The 15,823-nt window shown below is 38.3% G+C and overlaps 1 protein-coding gene across 3 annotated transcripts; it reads right to left on the bottom strand.

Annotated features, from left to right (window-relative positions):
• On the bottom strand, nt 1–12,646 carry LOC146519623 (uncharacterized). 3 transcript variants are annotated; one of them, XM_085157856.1, is made up of 13 exons: nt 11,576–12,646; nt 10,263–10,464; nt 10,100–10,132; nt 9,883–10,001; nt 8,031–8,133; nt 7,835–7,867; nt 7,462–7,494; nt 7,129–7,362; nt 5,887–5,990; nt 4,622–4,787; nt 4,470–4,525; nt 2,685–3,680; nt 1–1,427 (listed from the first exon to the last, which is right to left on the bottom strand). In XM_085157856.1, exons 1-11 carry the CDS (start codon nt 11,644–11,646, stop codon nt 4,481–4,483), a joined length of 1,143 nt encoding a protein of 380 aa, XP_085013982.1. In that variant the 5' UTR covers nt 11,647–12,646; the 3' UTR covers nt 1–1,427; nt 2,685–3,680; nt 4,470–4,480. The 3 variants fall into 3 exon arrangements, with proteins under 3 accessions (XP_085013982.1, XP_085013980.1, XP_085013981.1); XM_085157854.1 differs by lacking the exon at nt 11,576–12,646 and having other exon boundaries at nt 2,685–4,240; nt 10,263–11,519; XM_085157855.1 differs by lacking the exon at nt 11,576–12,646 and having other exon boundaries at nt 2,685–3,668; nt 10,263–11,518.
• Nucleotides 12,647–15,823: the final 3,177 nt, after the last annotated feature.

Genomic DNA, 15,823 nt, shown 5'->3' with positions numbered 1-15,823 from the left:
ATATAACAGGACACCGGAGTAAATTCTCGAGCATCTCACACTTCTGATAATCAGCTGTCTGCTTGATGTTTATTCAGCTGTGTAAAAACTATAACTTTAATCTCAGCCAAACCGATTTACTCAGGAACAAATAAAATACTAAAAAAAGCCAAACAATAACATTTTTAAATTATCTAAGTGACTTATATATCATGTTTAACCTCAGTAGCGAAAGACAGCGGTGGGTTTGAAAACGATTTGCCGGGAGTCTGGTGTTCTCACGGGCTCTAGTGAGCCTTGCTCCCGGCTAGCTATCGAGCTAGTGGGTAACAGAGGTCTCCGAAAACATAGGAGCGCTTTTGAAAATATGTGGTGTCTTGATAAACTGAGGAGATATTTGAGGTTTACACAGTTACATTCTCGCCTTAAAATATGTTAAACGTTTATTTTGTGACCCAGAAAGAATAATAAGAGTCATTTTAAAACTAACTAGCTGCCACCATTGTTGGAAACTGAGCTGGGATGCGCTATAAATTCCCCCCCACACCACAACAGCATCTGGCTGCAGCAAGACCCTTCTCCTATTGGAACAGTACTTGGTCTCTGACTGATGACGTATCACGAGTACACGAGTTTTTTTTAATTTTTTTTATTTGCACAGAAATGTACAACAATTATGGCTACAAATTATTATCTCTACAAAGATTCTATTTTCCCAACATGAAATAGTATCAGAACAGGCTAAATTCAAGCATATAGAAGATAGATAATAAACAGGAAGTACAAACAACAACAAATAAATAAATAAAATCAAACCACAAACAGAATCAAAGCAAACAAACAAAACAACAACAACAACAAAAAAAAAAAAAAACAAAGAAAAAAAAGACATTATACCTTAGGGGTTTTCTAGCAGATCTAGTTCAATAATCATATGATTCAGAACCAGAGCTTGTTTTTTGTCCATAAATTTAACAGGTGAGAGGAAGAGGCAGAGTTCTTTGTGAAAAGTCAAAAAGGACGGCTTTGTTTTCAGAAAACAACATTTGTGAATGAAGAATTTCCCCATAATAATTATTACATTTAAAACATTTTCAAGCTTCTTTTCTTTTCTTAGAGAACCAAAAATAATATCATTTTTAGAAAATTCAAGTAAGTTTGGAATCTTTGGAAAGAGCCAGTAGTGCACATCGTTCCACAGGGCTTTACAGAATATACAATCATAAAATAAATGTTCTGTTGATTCAATATCCCCATCACAAAAAGAGCAAGAATTATTATCAATAGCAAAGCGACGTCTGAGAAATTCTTTGGAAGGGTAAATACCAGAAAGGATTTTGTAGTGGACCTCCTTAGCTTTGGGAGGAATGGGAAGTTTTAGGTAATTTTTTCTGATCTCTTTCTTTTGATCACCGGAGAACAGATGTGAGATGGAATTTGGATTGGATCTATAAGGGAAAAAAACATTAGTAAATAATTCCCTAATTTGGGAGGTTTTTTTAGACTGTTAGCTGTAATGTTATGCCCATTTACCAAGAGTTCAGGGAGGTCAGGGGATCTATAGTCAGGGTTTTGAAAAAGATTATATGCTGTACATAGAATGTTTTGAGGGATAGCCTTAGTAATTTTTTTTAAAATTCTTTGTTATTTATTTGCAAATTATAATTGGTGGTGAAATCTTCTAATAAAATTTTACCTCTATCATTTAACAAATGCATCACTGACCAGATGCCCTTATCGTACCAAGTAGCACAAGTACGCATATTGAGAAAGGCCCTTTGTTTTGATTCGTGGCCTGCCAACATGGTGCTGCGCTCCCACAATGCATTGCGGCGTTACGTCAACCCCAAAGCCCGTTGCGTGCAGGAGAGTATGCATGCGCATTGCCATAATTATCAGAGTTAATCGGAGCTCCCGTTTTATGAAGGATTGCACCACGTTTTTCCCACATACTGAGACGTTTTGTTTTGCAAAAGTCAACACGTGAGCATTAATACTGAAACTCTGGGTTTAAATAAATGTGGAAAATTACAATTTAAAATAAAACAATGCTTTTGTTAATTCACAAAAAAGCAGAAATTTCCATAGTAAGCGGGGCGAAACAGGAACTTTTCTGTCATTTAACGGTTTATCTGTTACTTAATTACTTTGGTGTAGTATGAATGGGTGAGGCCCTTATCAGTATGAAAAGTTGTAAATCTTATAAAAGCACGGTGAAAAGCTTAAAATGAGTGCCCTGCTTGAATATTGTTCAAAGCTAACCTGTGGGCCGGGTTGGAGTCATTGCTGGCCAGATTTTGGTCCCTGGGCCTTGAGTTTGATACCCCTGCCATCCATGGTTAGCAGACAGATTAGCAGATGATTTTACAGCTGATAGTTTTAGCAGTGACTAGAGTTAAAAACACTGTTTTTAGCAGGTGGGAATTGTGTTCAAATACAAAATTAATTTTATAAGTGCAAAGATTGTGTGTGTGTTTATCTATAAAATATTTATAATTATTCTGGATATTTATAAATGAACTCATCTATTTTGTTGAGATCTGGGGTAGGTCAAGGAAATCTTAATTTTTTTTTTCAGATTTTTTCAGATCTCGCAAGAAGCTTCCTCCTTTTGGATTCAACACAAGTAAAGTTTTGTAACATCGACACCTTTTAAACCGTTTCATCACGCCTTCCTTCCCTCAGAGACGAGTGGGATGACTGACCTGACAACAGCTGAGGTTTGGTTTTCTGTCTTGACCCTCAGGAGTCAGCAGTGTCTAAAAATGTGTGACAGAAAAACACACACTTCTCTTTACTGTAAAATAAGAATAGCAGAAGTGAGTTGTAGGCTCGTCAACTGATTCTTGGAAGACTTGTAAATCAGCTGTTTGTGAGATTATTGTACAAAAAAAAAAAAGAAGTGTTTTTTAACTTTGTTTTTTTCCAGTCTGGGTCCTCTTACTCCAACAGTCTGAAGATAGGCACCGGGTAACTGGCGAGTCTAAATTGGCTGTAGGTGAGATTGTAAGTATGAATGGTTGTCCGTCTCTCTGTGTTATCATGTGATAGGCTGGCAACCAGGATGTACCCCTCTCTCACCTTAAGGTAGCTGAGTTGGCCTCAAGAACCCCCAGATTGGATAAGAATAACATGGATAGTCAATAAACAAAAACTATTCACTAGTGATTAAAAATTATATTTAAATAAAGTTTATTGGCATCTTTTACCTTTTTACAAACAGAAAACATCAACGATCAGCAGCCTAAACCAGTGGAGGTGGCTGAGCTGCTTGAAGTCATAAAAATAATAATGCTATACTGATCAGTCTCCTATGGCTCAGAAAACTGTCTTGCCTTCCTAACCTACATTTACCTTGTTCCAGTCTCAACACTGCAGACACGCTGCTATATATTTTAAGCAAGACATTTTGCTGCAGTGCTACAGCAAAAAACTGAATTAAAATACTACATCGAAAAATACTTGCGAATGAAAAATAGGTGGAGCATCTCAGTGTATCACAGACAAAGTGGAAAATGCTGTTGAAATGCACAGCTTCATCAACAAATCCTCTCCACAGAGCTCAGTACTAGAACATCCCGGTCCACTCATCAGGGTTTCCACCAGAACGAATACCTCCAGGACTGAACACGTTCTTCTTCCCTGGTTTGCTGCTAAAGCAGCTCCAGTTTGTTTCCAATTAAAGTGACCTGAAAATAAAACTGAGACAAGTTGAACATCACTGTTAAGTCAGTTTAAAACAACACAAGTAGCCAGTGTAGTGTCACTAAAACTGGCATAATATTTTAAGACGTCTCACTGCTGAATTTGAAGTCGTTCAACTGATTTCTGATGCTTGTTAAAAGAACACCTCAATAATCTAACCGAGAGAAAATATAAACCTGAATAATTGCTATAGTAATAGTAATTACCTAATCCCAGTGATATATTCCACAAATGCCCCATATGCTTCACACAGTTCCAAACAACAGTAAAATACAGAGTTATCTGAGGTACTGGAAGTTTTTTATGTTCCCAATCCTGGTCTTTGTCTCCTTAATGATCTCCTTGAAACAAATACAATGCAAAATGTTGTTGGCTGGATTCACATCCGCAAAGAAGACTATTACAAAGCAATGGTTCAGTCCTGACATTTGTATGGAATCATTCTGGAGACGATGTCTTATCCGTGTTATTGGTTTTGAACATACCACAGAAAATTAAATAAAGCTCGACCTGCGACTGTTGAAGCTTGGGAAATCTTCTCATCCAGAGTTATCTCCTGGAAGAGGCAATAATTGGTTTTAACTTTCTGTTTTTTCTTTGCTGTCCCTATGCCCTGTGACCAATGTTTGCTTTGCTACTGCAGTTTACAGTTGTGCTGTATTTGTCTGTACCCCCCCCCCCAAAACCCCATTTTAAATCAATAAAATGTTGATCACAAAAAAAAAAAACTGTAAAATACAGAATATTATATTACCGTGTGGTGCACAACTCCACATAAAACTCACCGAGTAAACTTCTATCTAACCACAAAGGCACTCTCTCGGATCTTGGAAAGTGGAAACTGTGAAAAAATGGATTAAACAGAAAGTCATTTTACTTTACCTGTAAGGTTTATTAAAGATTTATTAGAACTCAAATTTTTAAAACCAACACTTACATCCAGTTCTCTGGGGAATTGAACAGGCTCTAGTCCCTTGCAGCAGAGCACTGAGAAAGGCCTCTCCTTGGTCTCTGAATGCTCTTTGAAGCACAGACTGAACACTTTGGCAGGCAGGTAAACATCCCAGTCAGCTGCATGCTCCTCTATTAGATCGTTCACCATCCTGTTTGATTAGGAACATTACAGCACTGAGATGTTACTATGACGACAGAACATCCAGGTATTATGCGCCGATTGTTTGTAATAACAGTTTGGTCCATAGGTGCCAGATATTTCATATTTTTGGTCTTATTTATTCCCTTTTATCTCATTGAGAAAAAACCATAAATACTATTATAAAAGACAACTACATCATCAGCAGGAAATTGTTGTTCAAATATTCCTTTAGCTCCCAACAAAACAAGTACTGAGAATCCACAGAGAGTTCAAAATTGTCCAGACTCTTTCAGCTCCAATAAAATGAGCGCGACCACTGTTTCAATAAAGTTTCATGTCCAGACATCCAAAAGTAAAGAAGAGCTCATTTCCATCTGAAGTTGACAAAATTCTCACTTTAGTATGTTTTTTGACAAAAAGAAAAAAGTAGAGTTCGGCTATAACTTTCGATGTTAAGGTAGATGGAAAAAATAACAGCAGCTTTGGGATACTTGACATATGCTTTACTACCAGGTGGCTAGTTATGGTCGAGCTGATAGAAACACATCAGCACAGATCTGGATAAAACTATTCTCAATAAAAGTTCATGTTGAGGGTCTCCCACTATCATCTGGTAGGAAGAAGATGATGAAAACGGACTATATCTCAGAGATGATCCATCAACAACACAATGCATTAAAAGATGTTCCTGTGTGGTTTGAATGACTCACTATGAATAATCCTGTTACATCACCACTTAACAAACAGATACTGATGTTTGCCTGATTTATTGGTGCATGCACAGTTATAACTGCCCTAAAGGCACGAAGGCATCTAAAACCATTCACTGCAAAACCAATATGGTAACAGGAAACTTCAGAGACTTTAACATTCGTGATATTATTAATAACCTAAGTGTTTTTATCCTGTGTTAAAAGCTACAGGTTTTCACCTGCAACAACAAGAGAATGAACTTTGTAGGTCATCCAAATGACAAAGTGTATTTTGGTAAAATTAATAAAATCTGGAAAAGGACCAAAGGAAACAAAACTACAGGTATAAAGGTATAACAAGACTATAAAATGTCACAAAAAACAAATATTAGCACACCCTGGCTTTTTACAGACCTGTCTATCAGCTGTGGTGTGATCATATCTGCGATGCCCGTCTGCTGATGATAGACCACAAGAGCAACAGCAACCTTCAGCTGATCTTTCAGTTCTCGGTTGATCTGTCATCAGGAAGACAGTCACACAGTATACAGTTGTGTGAAACTGGACAACGAGGACACACTATAACATTAGTTTATAACAAAAAAAGTATCATGCATTATATTATGAGCTGGAAGACACAAAGGGCTTTTTCAGCTGGTGGTAATTCATTTCCAGTATAACATGTTATACTGGACAATTCAGAGTATATGTTTAATTTAACAAAAACAAAACCAATATTATTTCATTAGCATTTAATTATCATAACATCTCACAGAATAGATAAAGTTTCATTCTCAGCACCATATTTTTTATACTGGAACTCTAAAAACAACCTGTAGTTTCAAATTGTTAACAGTTCAGATAATGTTTTTCATCTTGCCTTGGGCCTCAGTGCAGCCCTTAAGTTCATCCACGGTCTAAAACAAGCCAGTTTACCTTCCTTCTGCTCCCTTTAAGCCAACAGTCTCCTGACTGGCAGCCACTTGTAAACAGGAGCTTTTTACCGGAGGAAGGTGGAATTTCTGAGCCATCTGGTCTCACTCACATCATACAAAGCAAGACTAGACAATTGTTCTCAGGCTGCACATGCTTGATTTCACAGATTTTTATGCCAGATGCAGTTCGTGACGCAAACAGCCCAAGGCTTCAATCTGACTATTAGAGACTTGAAAAAAGGGGGCAAAGTTTGGAGACATCGCAGGACTCTGTGATAAGTTGTGAAAATACGTTGTGGAACTCGATTCTAGCCATCAGTTGTACGTGTGTTTTGCAGAGAAAACTCATGGTTTTCAAACACAACTGTATTCATGCAAGTACCACAAGACAAAACTGTTACCCATTTGGTACGAACAAACCACAACAATATGTGTGTGAAAGAAAATAAGGAGTATATTAGCTTCTCTTTATGCATTATATGATTGCCGAGTTGGTCTTGTGAAGGTTAAATATGCTCTTCTAAATTAAAAGCATGTCACTATAATAACTACACATGGGTTTAACTGCCTTGGGTTTGGTTTTCAGGCACTAATTCCAAGTCAGATTTATAAGGCACTTTAAAAAATGCAAGTTTCTAAACTTCAACTACATTTTTGATGTTGATATGAAATCAGGTTTTGCAAAACAGTCCAGGCAGATTAATCAAGTGTGCGCGCTCACTTTGTGGACTATGTCAAGAGGCAGTCTGGAGAGGATTCTCAGTGGATATCCAAAGTGCGCAATGATGTCCACGACGTTCTTTGCCACATCTGAAGGGAGGCACGCTGTCATCGGCACAGCTTCCACCCATTTGGAGTAGAAGTCGGTCACTGTTAAAATGTATTTGTGTCCGTTTACTGTTTGAGGCAGCGGTCCTCGGACATCCAGAGCAAGCCACTCCCATGGCTCCTTCACCTGCAGTCAGGACAATGCATCAGGCAGAGGGACACAACCACCCAAAACCCTGGTTTGGATTTGGAGTAACACCTGCAGGTAATCGTACAACAGACGTACCTCTATAATGTTTTCATTGTCTTTATCCTCAGGCTGTAAAAATGACAAAAGAGGAGGTGAATTAAGTGCTTCTCGATATAAAAGACAAACTTTTACAGATTAAAGGGTGTAAGAATTCTGCAGCAGAGACAGGAAACTGTGACACAATTGTGCCCAACACTCGGTGTCCTGATACCCGTGTGGAGCCCTTGGTTAAAGCTAGTCTGGTGAATTCTGTTAAAAATGTCCCAGTAGTGGGTGAACTGGAAATATATGAGAATAAAAGTTTATTTTTTGTTTATGATCCAATCAAGTGATCAGGGTTGTGGTTTTAGTGTTCATCCGTTCATCCAGTTTCAGAGATTTATTAGTAGACTGAAAATATTCTACTTACACTGAAATTATTATCTGGAGCCCAGTGGATACTCTGTCGATGCAGGTGGAAACACACACATAGATTAACTCGCACTAATGAAGATAAACAACAAGATAAAACATATCGGATATGCCGTAAATGCCATAAGATTAGCTAAACATAAACTCTTAAGTTATCCCAGTGATCAGTATGTATAAAATACAATTCCATCTACCTGTGGTACACAGTAATCTCCATGAAAAAAGTGTGGAAATGAATCGATCTTCATCAGCGCTTCATCAATTATAATCCTCCATTTCTCTGACGTTTTGGGATCTCTAATCATTAAAACAGAAAAAAGTTAAAACATTAAGGAAACAATAATATATATCTGTACAGAAATTATTAACAAAATAAATAAAAGAACAGGAAATTTTTTTGATTTATGAAGGAGAAGCACCAAAGAAACCTCTCTGGTGTTTGATTTGATTTTATCTTTATCTTTTTCCAAGAGAAAACCTGTGATTGACCAGAAAGTCATCTTTGCCAACACAACAAGTCCCAAGGAAACCTTTGGTTAGGTCTGAAAACTGGTTTAGTGACCTAACCAGTGGGCAGATCTCCAATGGACCAATACAGCAAACCACCATGACTGTAAATTTGTTTTTAAATGCGTGTACAGCAGGAAAATGTCATCTTAAATGCTTTTATCAGCTTTTAAAAGAAAAAAACTTAGGTTTGACATTGTGTTATACCTGTAAGCACACAATCTTCACTGTAAACCTGCAAACTGTACCATCCAAAACAACCTTTTTGCAAGGTTACTGTGGTTTTTAGGCTTGTGCATTAAATATATATCAATTTAAAATCTGAGGCGTTTGTATAATGCTAACTGCTTCTATAAAGACATTTATGAGCCACAATCTTTCAGCAGGTAGCAGCTGACGAACCAGATTGTTTTTTATACCTCTGAGAGAAACTGACTAGTCAGAAGTAACATGTTTAGTCCTTTTGTCCTTTTTAATCTTTTGCTTTTCTTCTAAAACTTCTAACAAATCTTAAATGCCCCTCACTGAGCACAAAACAAATCTTTCACGGTCACTATACATATACAGTGGAATATAATTGAATCAATCTGTGACACCTAGAAACTATTTCTCATAAGCTCATTATGGAGCATGTGTGAATGTTAAAAGCTCAGCAAATATATAACAAAAAAGTTGCAGATTCAGTGAATTAAGGAGCGATGAGAACAGGAGGAGGAAGTTGGTTTTAGAGAATAATATGGAAGGAAAACTTTAAAGCTGCTAATATTATTTACCACAATCTAAATTTTGATCTCTAAGCTCATCCTGCCTTGTTTCCTTTATTGAACAAACACTGCAAAAATTAAACCTTTCTTCATTTTAAAATGTTATTAATAACATATAAAGCCCTGCATGGCTTGGCTCCTACCTATACAGCAGATCTGCTGAGACTGAAGAGGGTCATCTGGGTCTGAAAAGGTCTTTTAACTATTTTACGCTTTTACTTTAAAACCAGAGGTAATAATGCTTTTGAAGTTGCCACTGCTAAACCTTCCTCAGCTTATCAGGTTGGTTGAATTTATGGTTGGTTTTCAGTGACGCTTCATAACTCAGCTTTTCTTTAATTGTTTGACTGTTGTTTTTGGCCCTTGGTTCTTTGAATGTGTGTATGCAGGAATGAATGTAAGACTAACTGCATGTTTGATTATGTACACTTATCCTTAATGTGTGGTTTTATTCAAACGGTTAAGCACTTTGTAAATATGCGCTTTACAAATAAACGTATTATTAATAATTAACAAGCAAATATGCCTAAGAAGCTAATGGCAGTCTTCAAACTGTCAACACTGACTTATTAGAGGTATAATTAATGATTAAAGAAACTGGCTCCATAGTGTAGCTGTTCACACATTTGCCTAAAAAGTGAAAGATACCAAGGAAGAGACACAAATCCCTCATGAAGGGCATCCGTACTGTGCATACTGAAGCATTACTGCTTATTATTGATTTAAGAAAAGAGGACCAGGACAGTAGAACGTCTCCTTGTGTGTAGTTACATACCCAGATGTCTCTTGTTCTGTCTGGCTGGGTTCTTTGGCCCGGACGCTGTCGTCTGTTGCAGGGAGAGCTGATGTTGCAGATGCAGCCAAATCCTTCTCTGAGCTTTTAGCACCAGGTTGCTGCTTTCACAATAAAAGAAACAACACGTAATGCATTTAGAAAAATGAATAACATTAAACGTTAAACAATAAAAAGTTAACCGTCTGGGTCAGCTCACCTTGTGTCGTTTACGTCTCGGGTTAATGGCAGCCTGCATCAAGGAGACAGTAACAACACCTTTATTTTTAAAAAGCCAGAGGAGTTTCATTATGCAGCTTAAAATATTTCACAAATGTTTTATTTCTAAATGATGCCAACAATTATCTATGATACACACAAACCTTCTTTTTCTGTGTGTTGTCAGTCGGTGTAAATATGGTGGGAACCGCATCTTCCCGAAGTGTCACACTTTTGCCCGTTTTGTCAATGTACTGCTCCTCAAAGTGATTGATGCACAGAACAGAAAAGCGAGTCTGCGTCCAGTCCTTCCACTTCATGTTCAGTACCCATTTTTTAAGTTTTCGGGGGTTGTACAGGGGAAACCTGCATGCACACACAGAAAACATTTTTTCCCCTGTGTGAAAAGTAACTCACTAAAAATCGTGTAGAGTTCAGTAAATTATACCTGTTGACTAACTCTGTTAAAACTGATTATGATATGCTATATGTAATATAACACTCAGTATTTCCAGCGTGATATACTGAATGTAAGCTAGATAATTCAACTTAAACAACAGAAAAACATAATAATAAGAGCATAATTTACTGTTAAAGGTCTTAATCTGGAGTATTTTTGTCTCATAGATGTAATTTAGAGGATCTTAAGTGGTCTTTTTTTCTTCTTCTTTTTTCCGTTGCTGCCTTTAGGGGTCGCCACAGCAGTTCATCTGCCTCAATCTCAACCTATGCTTAGCATCCTCCTCTGTCACAGCAACCCTCTGTATGTTCTCCTTTACCAAATCCACAGCTCAATGTTAAGCATCGTTTGTCCAATATATCCACTGTCCCTCCTCTGCATATGTCCAAACCACCTAAAAATGCAGCTCTCTAACTTTGTCTCCCAACACTCAACCTGAGCTGTCCCTCTGACATACTCATTTCTAATCCTGTCCATCCTGGTCATTCACAATAACAATCTTAACATCTCAAACTGCGCCTCCTGTCTTTTTGTTAGTGCCACCATTTTCAAACCATAAATGATAACAGGTCTCACTAGCATCTTGTAAACCTTCCCCTTTACCCTTCCTGCTATCCTGTCAAAACAAAATCACCCACACTCGTCTCCACCCACTCCACTCTGCCTGCACTCTCTTCTTCACCTCTCTTATGCACTGTCTATTGTTTTGAATGGTATGTAAACTCATCTATCTTCACTACCTCTACTTCTTGCAGTGTCACACCTGTATCCATCTCATTTCTCTTCTCTCCGATGTCCACAGTTCACACCTGTTCCTTACTGTCAGTATAGGTCACAATGTTCCCTGCATCACAGTCCATGAATACTATGGACTATTATGTTTGTTGGTGAAATAAGCACCTCAGGGCTGATCCCTGATACAATCCCACCAGCACCTTAAACCCTTAAGTCACTCCTACAGCTCACAAGTGGTTCTCAAATGATTTGACTGTTGGTTTAGTTTAACCAAAAAGCAGCGCTATTATCGAAAACTTTACGTCTGGATCGCTCGAGGTGTCGCAGTTGTAGGCACACGTATATCTCCCCATTTATGGTCAAATTTCGGTCAAGTTGGGACCACAAAAACCGATTTTGTTGTTGCTAACGCTAAAGTTGTATGAGAAACGTCTCCAGCTAACAACAATTTGGACACTTCAACATCCGGAAGGACATTTCAAAATAAAGGTCGCATTTATGCTTCCTTCCTTCCCAAGATGAGAAGAAAATGATTTATAGAATTCAGCCACCAGCCCATCTGTGCCTGGAGATTTGTTGTTTTTAAGAAATTCAATAGATGTCAATATCTCTTTTTCAGTAATTGGACTGTCACAAAAAAGCCTATCAGCACTTTTAATCATTTCAACTATTATAATAATGCATAATTATGTGGACATGCATATTAGATCGTTTTTTAGTGAAATATAATCCCACCAGAAAGGCAGGAAAAGCCCGGAAACTTACTTTAAAACTAAATATGTTCCTTAAAACGGTGACAGAGCTACAGACCCATGACAGCCTTACACAGGTAGCCAGCAGCTATGACCAGCACTACTTGTGCAGTTAATAAAAGGACAGGTAATGTTTGTCGCGCTGTTGCACACACAGCACGCTCGTTTGTTTCAGTTCGTCAGTTGCCACAAGACAACTTACCAAAGTGTACGTAATAAGCTAATACTCCTGTGTGCTATACACTACAGTGTACGCTGTACACCTACTTACTGGTTTTGTCGCATCAGTCTGTATGGAAGAAATATAGTAAGTCTGTGTCTCTGAGTTAACTTGTTTCTCCTACAGCTCCGGACCGCTAAAAATGCGCGTGCTCTTTGTGAGCTCGTTCCCGGCTCGTAACCAGCGCGTTCTGCCGTCAAGGGCGATCATTGGTTAAATGTGATCATGTGACTGAAGCAAGCCAGATCCTTTTATTTAGCAAAACTGTGATTAATAGTTAAATATTATTGTTGAGGGGCACAGACAGGACTCCGCACGCACACACACATAAAAAAAAAATTATTATTATTTTTAAAACGTTGCCTCAACAAAAGGGCACTTTGGGCACCCATCAGGAAAGGGGCGGGTGCTCAAGCCCCTCTAGCCCCCCCCCCCCCCCCCCCCCCCTCTGCACGTGCCTGCTGGGGAGTAAGCGTGTACTTACTCGGCCATCTGGGAACGCCCCCTCGCTCTTTGATCCTTTGATCTTCACAAAGGACCATTCTGACGTCACGGTCGACGTCACGTTCTCTGCTAGTCCTTAAATAGGGAGCTCCTTTAACGGTTTACATTGGAGCATTTTCAGAAACAGATCGTTGTTTTAGACAAAGCTAATACGTATTTAACCCGTGACACCGTTCTTTAAACCTTTAAAAAATGTCACAGGAATCATTAAATATCTTACCTTCTGGAAGCGATAGTGGATCGGAATCACTCGAGCTGCGGCTTCAGGATATTAATATGAGATTGTCTCAGCTTTATGAATTAGAAATGCTAACTTCTGATTTCGGCAGTAGGCTTGCTACTGAGCTGTCTGACGTTACAAGGGAGAGAAATCTAATCAGAGAAGAGTATGAAGAAAGTAGGAGAGCTCACGGGGAAGAGATAAAAGAAATGTGGGAAGAAAACACAGAACTCACAACAAGGTACGAAAATCTAAAAAGAAAAACCGCAGAACTCGGGGAAGAAAACGCAGAACTCAGAAGAGGGTACGAAAATATTATAAAAGAAAACGCAGAACTAAGGAAAACTTTTGAAAATAATCAGCGCCTAGCGGAAGAAGCACGGCGTATAATAAATAGCAATGCTCCTGAACCTGAGGAGGCTGAGACCCATGGTTCGTGGTGTCATGGTGCCAAACGCCTACTTAAAATAGGTTTAGGTCTTGCCACAGTGGCCATTGTTGTTCCTGCAGCTTGCTGGGCCATTGCAATGCTTTTCGGCTAAAGTGAATGTCCCGCTCTGTGGGGTCATGATAATAATCATGACCCCACAGAGCGGGGATTGCTACAATTGTGGCTTCTGGTCCACATCCACAATTACAGCCCTACTGTAATTGTGGATGCGGACCAGAAACCCCTTAAAAACAGTAATAATGTTTTCCATCCACAGTCCACCTTCATCCTGGCGCTGTTCCCGCTGGTGCAGGGTCCGTTCTTCGGCAAAGGTTTCTCCATCTTCCTTGATTTTGTCCATCCACCGTTTCTTCGGTCTGCCTCAAGGCCGGCGCCCTTCTAAAATATGCTGTGCTCTCCTTTATGTTTGATTTTATTTTGCCCCTCACACCCCCAACCAGTCATGGCAGAAGACTGCCCCTCCCTGAGCCTGGTTCTGCCAGAGGTTTCTTCCTGTTAAAAGGGAGTTTTTTCTCTCCACCGTTGCCAGAGTGCTTGCTCATAGGGGATCATTTAATTGTTGGGGTTGAATTTTTGGGTTTCATTTAATTGGCTTGAACTGAAAAGCCTAAAAATTCAGGTGAGGGTTTTACATAGTGGAGAGCACTGCTTTTGTTAACTGCACTTTTTTATTTGTAGTTTTTGCAGTGCTTCCTACTACAAAAACTACAAATACAATCCTTGCAGTTAGCAGCAAATCAAAATAAATAAAAACATTTTTAAAATATCCACCACTGTTCTGTGTGTTTACTTCAATGAACAATTGTATGTTTTTGTGGTAGAAGATTATAGATTGTCCAAATATGTGAGAGTTTTAAAAGTAGCACTGCATGAGATTTACTGTAGCACAGATCGTTGAGCAGATCGTGTGTTGATCTGAGTCCTGTGATTTCCAGTAGTGATTTATTCCCATAACAAAATCAAACTGTCCTCTGCAGCCGTGTTGTTGCACAATGAAAATGATGGAGGTTTCAGAAACAGTCCGGCCCTGGTTACTGTCTCAGATATGACACTAGTCTTATCCTGTCTGCTTCTGTGTGTATATATGTAATATGCATATCCACATAATTATGGATTATTATAATTATGACATTTAATAAACACACACTGTGTTTTAAAGAACATACATTGTATTAAATTTTTATTTCAAATATATTTCATTATATTTTTGTCATCATTTTATTATAGATTAAGTGCAAGAGTTGTTAAGTGTGGATAAATAAATAATAGTTTATTGCAATAGTAAATTGCACCTTGGAGTCCTTAGGTACTGTGCAGGGCAACTAGGAAGTGTGTTCCGGACTCACTGTTAGGATCCACTGATTTAGTCACTGATCAACCTTCAGTCACATAGAAGGTCAGAGCTTCATATTTATGGGATTAATGTGCAGTTTCATTGAATCTGTATTTATCTGTAAACAGGGTTCACATGGGTGCTTGAAATATGTGATGTTTGGTGCAGTTTTCCTGTTTTGTGGGAAAGAAAGGCTTTTTAAGTCAACCTAAGATGATTCGTTTTCATTTTCACATGGTCTTAGTGAGGTGATGCAAAGTGAAACATGCTTTCTGTGGGGTTTTTTTTTGGCCATGTGCTGGGAAAGCTTGAACATGGACCTTGAAAGTGCTTAAAAAGTGCTTGAATTGGAGCCAGAAAAAGGCGTATGAACCCTTGATTGGGAGGTATATAATATTAAAATTTAAATATTATATAATATTAAAAACATTTTTTAAACATTCTTTTAATCAAATGTGTTATATAATGTTTGTCTTTGACTCCAAATATAAACAATTGAAGGACAGCTCAACACTTTTGCACATTACTGTGTCCTGTTGAAGGAAATACTGACAGGTGTTTGCTTCATACATGGATTACAGAAGGAAAGAAAAGAGAAGAGACTTTTTAAAAATCTGTTTCAGGTTAGAGGGTAACCGCTGTGCTGTCTGGGCTCAAATTGTGCTCATCAATATTTTGTAGATCAGACAGCGTAGTTGTGAACTGAGTTTTGTAACTTTGTGTTTAGCATTAAGTGTTGTGGTGCTGATGAAAGTCCTGCTGGCAGAAATGACCTTCAGTCAGAAAGGTTGATGATCAGGATGAAGGATCACAAACACGTGATTGCAGCTCCTGCTGCAGAGGGTGGAACAACCAGTTATTAGGTTTAGGGGGCAGTTACTTTTGCAGATAGGGCAGGTTTGGAGAGTGTTTTTCCCTTTATAAATGAAACCATAATTTAAACAATACTTTTTGTAATATCTTTATTATCTTTGTCTAAAATGCAAACAAGTTTTATAATCTAAAACATGTATCAAACAGACAAATATGCAACAATATCACACACAGACC

The sequence above is a fragment of the Neolamprologus multifasciatus genome, chromosome 4, assembly GCF_963576455.1.
Source record: "Neolamprologus multifasciatus chromosome 4, fNeoMul1.2, whole genome shotgun sequence".
NCBI classification, from domain to species: domain Eukaryota; kingdom Metazoa; phylum Chordata; class Actinopteri; order Cichliformes; family Cichlidae; genus Neolamprologus; species Neolamprologus multifasciatus.
The sequence above is the reverse complement of the archived record's forward strand: the minus strand, read 5'-3'. Positions and strand labels throughout refer to the sequence as shown.